This window comes from Arachis duranensis, chromosome 6 (assembly GCF_000817695.3).
Source record: "Arachis duranensis cultivar V14167 chromosome 6, aradu.V14167.gnm2.J7QH, whole genome shotgun sequence".
NCBI classification, from domain to species: domain Eukaryota; kingdom Viridiplantae; phylum Streptophyta; class Magnoliopsida; order Fabales; family Fabaceae; genus Arachis; species Arachis duranensis.
This window is the reverse complement of record NC_029777.3, coordinates 46,689,779-46,699,721: the sequence shown is the minus strand read 5'-3', so window position 1 is coordinate 46,699,721 and position 9,943 is coordinate 46,689,779. Positions and strand designations below refer to the sequence as shown.

The following is a 9,943-nucleotide window of genomic DNA, read 5'->3' as shown; positions in this document are numbered from 1 at the left end:
GAAGAACAAGAAGAAGAAATAGAAGCTGGTCAAGAAGTCACAGAGGAACAAGTAATTGAAATCTCCTTTGAAAGCAAGACAAAGGAGGTGCCAAAGCAAGAATTGAAACCCCTTCCCCCTCGTCTCAAATATTCATTCCTAGGTGGGGAGGATAGCCTTCCAGTAATCATCAATTCATCCTTGAGCACACAAAATGAAGCCAAACTGATTGAGGTGCTAAAAACTCACAAGACAGCTTTAGGATGGACAATTGATGACATCAAGGGAATGAGCCCCGCTATTTGCATGCATAAGATCCTACTGGAGGAGGACTCAAGACCTGTGGTGTAACTTCAAAGAAGGCTTAATCCAACCATGAAGGAAGTAGTTCAAAAGGAGGTAATGAAGTTGTGGAATGCTTGAATGATATACCCAATTTCTAACAGCCCTTGGGTGAGTCTAGTTCAAGTAGTACCAAAAAAAGGGGGCATGACTATCATCTTCAATGAGAAAAATGAACTCATCCCTACAAGGATAGTGACCAGATGGAGGATGTGCATTGATTATAGAAGATTGAATGAGGCTACAAGGAAAGACCACTTTCCTCTCCCTTTTATTGATCAGATGCTAGAAAGATTGGCTGGCCATGCTTACTACTGCTTCTTAGATGGGTATTCTGGATAAAACTTCCTTCACATGTCCATTTAGAGTCTTTTCCTATAGGAGGATGCCCTTTGGGCTATGCAATTCCTCAGCAACATTCTAAAGGTGTATGCTCTCCATCTTCTCTGACATGGTAGAAAAATTTTTAGAGGTTTTTATGGATGATTTTTCTGTCTTTGGTAACTCTTTTGATACTTGTCTGCATCATCTAACCCTTGTTTTGAAAAGATGTCAAGAAACGAATTTGGTTTTAAATTGGAAAAAATGTCATTTCATGGTACCAGAAGGAATTGTTCTTGGGCATAAGGTTTCAAGCTAGGGTATAGAAGTTGACGGAGTTAAGATAGAGATCATAGAAAAATTGCCTATGCCAGTCAATGTGAAGGCAATGAGAAGCTTTCATGGGTATGCTGGTTTTTATAGGAGATTCATCAAAAAGTTTTCAAAAATAGCTAAACCACTAAGCAACTTGCTAGTGGTTGACAATCCTTTTGTCTTTGATGAAAATTTCAAGCATGCTTTTGAGACCTTAAAAAATAAACTCAATGCAGCACCAATCATCACACCCCCAGAATGGAGACTTCCTCTTGAACTCATGTGTGATGCAAGTGATGTTGCAATTGGTGTTGTACTAGGACAAAAAAAAGATAAGTTGCATCATGTTATATACTATGCAAGCAAAGTGCTAAATGAGACACAGAAAAATTATACCACCACAGAAAAAGAACTCTTGGCAATTGTGTATGCATTTGATAAATTTAGACAAAACTTGATTGGTTCAAAAGTTATAGTATATACTGATCATGTTGCTCTCAAGTATCTAATGTCTAAATAGGATGCCAAGCCAAGACTTATCAGGTGGGTGTTGTTGCTACAAGAATTTAATGTTGAAGTGAGGGATAGAAAAGGAAACGAGAACCAAGTTGCAGACCATTTGTCAAGACTACCACAAGAGACCAACCAAGCGGAACCACAACCAGTAAATGGGAAGTTCCCAGATGAACATCTTCTTCAAGTCCAACAAGCATCTTGGTTTGTTGACATTGTAAACTACATGGTGGGAAGAAGGATTCCCTAAGAATTCACCAGGCAACAAGTGAAGAAGTTGCTTAATGAAGCCAAGAAACTCTTGTGGGATGAACCCTTCTTGTTCAAGAGATGTCTCGATGGAATGATCAAAAGGTGTGTTCCTGAAAGTGAAATGCGAAACATATTGTGGTATTGTCATGGTTCAGCTTATGGTGGATGACATTAGGATTTTTGCTAGTAAAGAATTTTATAAAATAGTCGCGTTGCAAGTATAGCTTCTAAACCAACAGAAAATCCTTTCGTACAAATGTTCGGTTGTCACAAGTAACAAACCCAATAAAATTTATAAACCGAAGTATTCAAACCTCAGGTCGTCTTCTAAAGGAATTGCAGGGAAGTATGATTTACTATTGGTTATGCAAAAGTATGTTTTGGGGTTTTGAAAAGGTTTTAAATAAGAGAAATAAATTGTAGGAATTAATAAATTAGTAACTAAGAAAAACTTTTGGCAAGGTATGAAAACTGGAAGTCCTATCCTAGTTATCCTTATCAATGGTGATGAGAATTATATTGTTGCTCCCACTAAGTCAACCTCTAACTATGAAGGTCAGTTAAGTGGATAAATTAATTTAGTACCTAAAGTCCTAGTCAACTCGTTAAGGAAAGACTAGAGTTATAGGAATCTAAATTAATCAGCAAGAATAAAAATTATCAATCACGATGAGTTTGATAACTCAAGAGTTACCAATTAATCAACCAAAGCCAATAGTAAATAATCTTAACTAAAAATAAGGAAAAACAATCATGAGTCTGAAATACCTCAAATTATATTTAAATAAAGATGTCAATTCTAACATGGACAATTTTCATAAATTAGAGTGAAAAGAGAAATAAAAGGAACATTGAACCTGTGATGAAGAAGAAATAAATTCTAATCCTAATAGAAATCCTAATACTAAATCCTAAGCGAGAGGAGAGTGCCTCTCTCTCTCTAAAAACTACATCTAAATTATAAAAAGTGTGATTTATGAATGAATGTATGTTGTATGAAGTATATGCATTCCCTCACTTTATAGCCACTAATCTATGCTTTCTGGGCCGAAAACTGGGTCAAAAACTGACTAGAAATCGCTGATTTCGAAATCTGGTACGTACAGGTCGCCGGAAAGTGACGCGGAAGCGTCGTCCACACGTTTTACGTGGATTGAAATTCGCAGATGCAATGCGGGCGCGTCATCCACGTATTCGCATCGCCTAACTTTGAGGCAGCTATGGAAAATTATATATCATTGCGAATCCCCGAATGTTAGCTTTTTAACGCAACTGAAACCATCTCATTTGGACCTCTGTAGCTCAAGTTATGACTGTTTGAGTGCGAGAGGGTCAGGCTGACAGCTTTGCAATTCCTTCAACTTCTTGTATTCCTTCCACTTTTGCATGCTTCCTTTCCATCCTCAAAGCCATTCCTGCCCTGTAATCTCTGAAATCACTTAACACACATATCAAGGTATCGAATGATAATAATAGATGATTAAAATACACGAATTAAAGACTCTAGGAAGCAAGTTTTTAATCATAGAACAAATTCTGGGAAGGAATTGTAAAACCATGCAAATAGTATGAATAAGTGTGCAAAGGCTTGATAAAAATCAGTCAATTAAACACAATATAAACCATAAAATAGTGGTTTATCAACCTCCCCACACTTAAATATTAGCATGTCCTCATGCTAAGCTCAAGAGAAGCTATAAGACAGTGAAGAGGAATGATAGAGAGTATGCAATGCAACCTATCTATGTGAATGCAACTACATGCAAAATGTTTCTACTTACTTGGTTAAAAGTAAATAAGTTCTCCAAGACAAAAATAATTCCAATTCCACTAATTCAAATTATACAGTAAAAACAAGTAAACTTGTAAGAAGATAGCTCATGAAAGCAGAGAACATAGAATCAACCACTGAACCCTTACTGGTAGTGTATATCACTCTAACTCTCAAGTGTCTAGGGTCAATCACTCTACTCTTCTGTAATCATGCTTTCTAAACTTTGTTCTTCATCTAACCAATCAACAAATATTTAGCATACCAATACAAACATCATGAGGTCTTTTCAGGGTTGTAATGGGGCTACGGTAAAGGTAAGGATATATAGAAGGCTAAGTGAGCTAACAAAGTGAATCCTTGATTAGTCTAAGATCTCACCTAACATATACATATTTTATATAATTTCATAATTCTTTACCTAGCTACCCAAATTTTTTTCACTTTTGTATTACATGCTCATGTATCAACTTATTTTTTGAATTTTGTCCCATGTGCATTGATTCTTTTTTTTTTTGCATTTGGTGTAATATTTTTATTTTTATTTTTTTGTATCCCCTTATTTAATTATTATTTTTTTATCAATGCACATCGTAATTGAATTATTTTGATTTCACATGTGCATGCTTCCCAAATTTTCAAATAACTTATTCAACTTAATTTTCCTTTTTTTAATCATCCCATGTTCCCATAAAATTCCCCACACTTAAATTATACACAATATCTATCTTAAGCTAACCAAGGATTCAACATGGGATTTTTATTTTGTTTTTCTGCTTAAGGCTAGTAATGTGGTTATAGAACAGAAGGGGATTAAAAAGCTCAAAGGGGCTAACAAAGGTGATTGAAAGAGTAGGCTATTTGGGATAAGTGAACAAAAACAAGTACTGGCCTCAATCATATGCAAGCATGTAAATACTCTAAATAATGGACATATGGAATGGAACAAAGCAAAGATTTCAATCATAGAGAAGAAAACACACAAGAATAAAATTCATGGTTTAAATAGTGTAACCATGTAAATAAGCTCAAAATCTTACGGGTTGTGTGTTCTTAGCTTTTTAAACTATGTTCCAAATACAACTTCAAACAAATTTAACAAAAAATAATTTTTCTATTTAAATTAGTGAAATACTATAAAAATTTATTGAAAAAGAAAATATTACTTCAATCAAGTAGTAACTAAATGCATAAAATCAAACAAACATGCAATCAAATATGCAAATGAGGTAATGAACAAACAAAGAAAATAGAATATTGGTTTTGAAAAGAAGGTACCTAACCCCTGGAAGTCGGTATCGACCTTCCCACACTTAAAGATTGCACCGTCCTCGGTGCATGCTAAGATGTGCAAGTGGACGGGCTGCTCCAACTGATGCCTATTCTTTAAAGATTGTGCGGTAGACTTGTTCACTGATCCAGTTAGAAACTCATCTTTTTCCCTCTTGGTGGCCAGCTTGAAAGAAGAGGAAAAAGAAGATAAAGTAACCCATAAATTAATATAAGAAAACAAATAAAGTCTGGGTGGGTTAATGCCAAATAATGAGGGTCTCAATTACATGGTAGCTACAACATGCAAGTGAGAAAACAATTGAAGCACATGGCATGTCAAATAAATAGCAAACAAGTTAAGAATCACCTAAAATAATGCAAGAGATATGCAACAGATGAGTAAAAAGATTGTAACACCAATATAAAATAGCAAATATAGAAAAGAAAGGGAGAAGAAGAGAAAGAAGAGAGTAAAGAGAGAGGAAGAAAAAGATGAATAAGATGAAGAATGGAGATAATAGAAGAAAGTAAAGAAGGAAGAAGAAAGAATTAAGAAAGGGGAAAGAAAAAGATTAAGAAAAGATAAGATAGTCAGCGCTGGGATGGATAGGCTATGCGGCGCAGGGGATGCGGACGCGTGCGTCACGCGAGCGCGTGGACTGTGCTTGGCTCATGTGACGCGGACGCGTGGGGTACGCGGTCGCGTGGTTTGGTTGGTGCTTCCAGCACCATTCCAGCAACATTCCAGCACAACTTTCTGTCTAAATACATTCTTACATTGATTTCGCAGGCCACGCGTACGCGTGGAAGGCGCGGACGCGTGGTGGCTGGGTTTTGCAAATTGCGCGGACGCGTCAGTGACGCGTTCACGTGGGCTAGTTTGTGCCTATGGCACGCCTCCAGCCACACTCCTGCGTAACTCTTTGTTTCTTTTCTTCATTGTTGCGAAGGCACTATGACGCGAGCGCATCAGCGACGCTGGAGCATCGCGTGCCTCAATCCCCTTCTTTTTTTTATAATGCAGTATGTAGAATGCAATGCTTAATATGAATGCTATGCATGATTCCAGGTTCAATAACTCAAAAACAGACTAAAAATAAAATTGAAAAAGGAACGATCATACCATGGTGGGTTGTCTCCCACCTAGCACTTTTAGTTAAAGTCCTTAAGTTGGACCTTTGATGAGCTCCCTGTTATGGTGGCTTGTGCTTGTATTCATCCAAAAATCTCCACCAATGTTTAGAATTCCAGTAGCCTCCGGGATCCCAAACCAGCCGCAGAAAGCCTTCAAGCAAGTTAAAGCAAGTGACAAGGCCCCACGAGTATTGATTGTTGGAATGAATTCTGGGGTCCCAAACCTTGATTTTGCACCCGTCTTTGTGTAGATCATCATGATTCCATCCGGGTGGCACGCAATTGAAATTCTCACTACAGCTTCCAAACAACTTTCAAGACCCATTCAATTGAGCTTCACACCAAACCTTGTATTTCAACTTGGAGCATACAACCATGTTGAACCTTGCTGGACAACTCCAACTACTAACCATCTTCTTCTTGCTCTTAATGCCGCAAAGAGCTCTAAGTTGACCATCCGTCTCTAGAATCCCATATTCAAGTGGAAAAGTAAAGGTTAAGGAAGAGAATTTTACCCACTTGAACGTTATGTTGGACGGTAATGGCTTTGGGAGAGGTGTTTCTAATGATCTTGCAAGCTCTACTCCCTTGTGCTCTTCTTTGACAACTTCCACCTCTTTGCAATCTTCTTCCATGTCAACTTGTTCCTCTTCGTAGATTTCTTCCAATTCAATCTCTTCTTCATTGTTCACCAAGGGCATGGGAGGTTGTGCTTCTTCTTCTTTCATCTCCATGTCAAGTCCAATGGGAGAGGATTCAAATGTAGATAAGAATTCATCAATGATCGAATCCATCTCTTGATCATCCCTTCCAAAGTCTTCAACATTAGATTCCTCGGAGGTTGTACACCCTCATTAACATCAATTTCAAATGTCTTTGAAGGAGGCTCTATAACTTGACTTTCCCATGGAGGTTCAGCATCTCCTAAGTCTTCAACCACTTCTTCTTTTTCAATAATTTTGGCTTCATCCACTTGTTCCAGTACAAAGTCATGCTCCTTACAGTCCACTGGAGTTTCTAGTGCCGCCTTCATGCTACGTTCTTCATTAGATTCTCCACATGAAGCCATGGGGGTTCCTTGAGTGTCCGAAAGTCTGGAAGGTAATTGATTTATTACTTGCTCCAGTTGATGAAGGGTTGCATGAAATTGATCTACTGCTTCTGTGAGGCGAGCCTGTGATTCGTGGGTCGATGGGTATGGACATGGCGTATATTGAGGTGGTGGTTTTAAGTATGGCTCATAAGGTGGTTGGTATGGTGGATATGGATTAGGGTCATATGGAAGTGTTTGGTGGAAAGGGGCTTGTGAGTATGGTGGTCCAAAATCATGTTGAGGAGGGGGTTCATAGGCATACGGTGGTGGTTGTTGATAATCAGAAGATTGCTCACCATAGCCATTGCCTTCATATGCATCACATAATGGTTGTTGATAGTCCATTGGAGGTGGTTGTTGCCATGAGGATTGATCAAATCCTTGTGGCTCCTCTCATCTTTGATTGTTCCAACCATGGTGCATGTTGTCATTATAATCTCCTCTTCCTGCAACATAATTATAACCAGACTCATAGCCAAAGGGGTGAGAGTTTATAGTAGTGAGAGAAAATAAAAAATAAAATTAATAAAAAAGAAAATATTTTGAAAAAGATATGATTTTTTTTTTGAAAAAGATTTCAATTTTGAAAAATAAGATAAAATAAGATAAAAATTTAAAAAGAAAATCTGAATTTTTTTTTGAAAAAATATTTACAATAACCAATAACAAGGCACACGTTTGCAATTCTCTGGCAACGGCACCATTTTGACGTTAGGATTTTTGCTACTAAAGAATTTTATAAAAATAGTCGCGTTGCAAGTATAGCTTCTAAACCAACAGAAAATCCTTTCGTACAAACGTTTGGTTGTCACAAGTAACAAACCCAATAAAATTTATAAACCGAAGTATTCAAATCTCGGGTCGTCTTCTCAAGGAATTGCAGGGAAGTATGATTTACTATTGGTTATGCAAAGGTATGTTTTGGGGTTTTGAAAAGGTTTTAAATAAGAGAAATAAATTGTAGGAATTAATAAATTAATAACTAAGAAAAACTTTTGGCAAGGTATGAAAACTGGTGATGAGAATTATATTGTTGCTCCCACTAAGTCAACCTCTAACTATGAAGGTCAGTTAAGTGAATAAATTAATTTAGTACCTAAAGTCCTAATCAACTCCTTAAGAAAAGACTAGAGTTATAGGAGTCTAAATTAATTAGCAAGAATAATAATTATCAATCACGATGAGTTTGATAACTCAAGAGTTACCAATTAATCAACCAAAGCCAATAGTAAATAATCTAAATTAAAAATAAGGAAAAACAATCATGAGTCTGAAATACCTCAAATTATATTTAAATAAAGATGTCAATTATAATATGGATAATTTTCATATATTAGAGTGAAAAGAGAAATAAAAGGAACATTGAACCTGTGATGAAGAAGAAATAAATCCTAATCCTAAATCCTAAGAGAGAGGAGAGAGCCTCTATCTCTAAAAACTACATCTAAATTATAAAAAGTGTGACTCATGAATGAATGTATGTTGTATGAAGTATATGCATTCCCTCACTTTATAGCCTCTAATATGTGCTTTCTGGGCCAAAAACTGGGTCAAAAATAGCCCAGAAATCACTGATTTCGAAATCTGGTACGTACAGGTCGCCGGAAAGTGACGCGGAAGCGTTGTCCACGCGTTTGCGTGGATTGAAATTCGCAGATGCGACGCGGGCGCATCATTCACACGTTCGGGTTGCCTAACTTTGGAGCAGCTATGGCAAATTATATATCGTTGCGAAGCCCGGATGTTAGCTTTCCAACGCAACTAGAACCATCTCATTTGGACCTCTATAGCTCAAGTTATGACCATTTGAGTGCGAGAGGGTCAGGTTGACAGCTTTGCAGTTCCTTCAACTTCTTGTATTCCTTCCATTTTTGCATGCTTCCTTTCCATCCTCTAAGACATTCCTGCCCTGTAATATCTGAAATCACTTAACACATATCAAGGCATGAAATGATAATAATAGATGATTAAAATACACGAATTAAAGACTCTAGGAAGCAAGTTTTCAATCATAGAACAAATTCTGGGAAGGAATTGTAAAACCATGCAAATAGTATGAATAAGTGTGCAAAGGCTTGATAAAAACCACTCAATCAAACACAATATAAACCATAAAATAGTGGTTTATCAGTGGACACTTTGGGCCAGAGAGAACAGCTGCTAAATTGCTCCAAAGTGGATTTTATTGGCCAACCATATTCAAGGATGTCAGAGCACTTGTGCACCAATGCAATGAATGGCAAAGAGCCAGAGGACTAACAAGGAGGAATGAAATGCCTCAAAATTTCATTCTAAAAGTGGAATTGTTTGATCTTTGGGGCATAGATTTCATGGGCTCGCTTTACCCATCATATTCTTTCAAATACATATTGGTGGTAGTAGAATATGTCTCCAAATGGGTGGAGGCCATAGCAACAACTACATGTGATGTAACAATTGTTCTTCAGTTCCTAAAGAAACATATTTTCACCAGATATGGGGTACCTAAAGGCCTTGTTAGTGATGGTAGTAGCCACTTTTGTAACAGACAAATGGAAAAGTTGCTTGGTATGCGAAATTGTGATCAATACTTTTCACAACACAAATAATCCCCGGTGATGAATCCAAAAACTTGGTGTTCAAAACCATGGCATAAACACAACTTCGCACAACTAACCAGCAAGTGTACTGGGTCGTCCAAGTAATAAACCTTACGCGAGTAAGGGTCGATCCCACAGAGATTGTTGGTATGAAGCAAGCTATGGTCACCTTGTAAATCTTAGTCAGGCAAACTCAAATGGATATGAATGATGATATACGAAAACATAAAGATAAAGATAGAGATACTTATGTAATTCATTGGTGGGAATTTCAGATAAGCGTATGAAGATGCTTGTCCCTTCCGTCTCTCTGCTTTCCTACTGTCTTCATCCAATCCTTCTTACTCCTTTCCATGGCAAGCTTATGCAAGG

At 37.2% G+C, this 9,943-nt stretch overlaps 1 protein-coding gene across 1 annotated transcript in view; it reads left to right on the top strand.

Annotated features, from left to right (window-relative positions):
- Positions 1–354: 354 nt before the first annotated feature.
- LOC107493535 (uncharacterized) overlaps positions 355–9,943 on the top strand; it is a 42,482-nt gene continuing 32,893 nt past the window's right edge. The window contains exons 1-2 of the mRNA XM_052263020.1: positions 355–378; positions 1,478–1,699. Of these exons, the coding sequence (XP_052118980.1) occupies positions 355–378; positions 1,478–1,699 (246 nt within the window). The remainder of the gene's footprint in view (positions 379–1,477; positions 1,700–9,943) is intronic.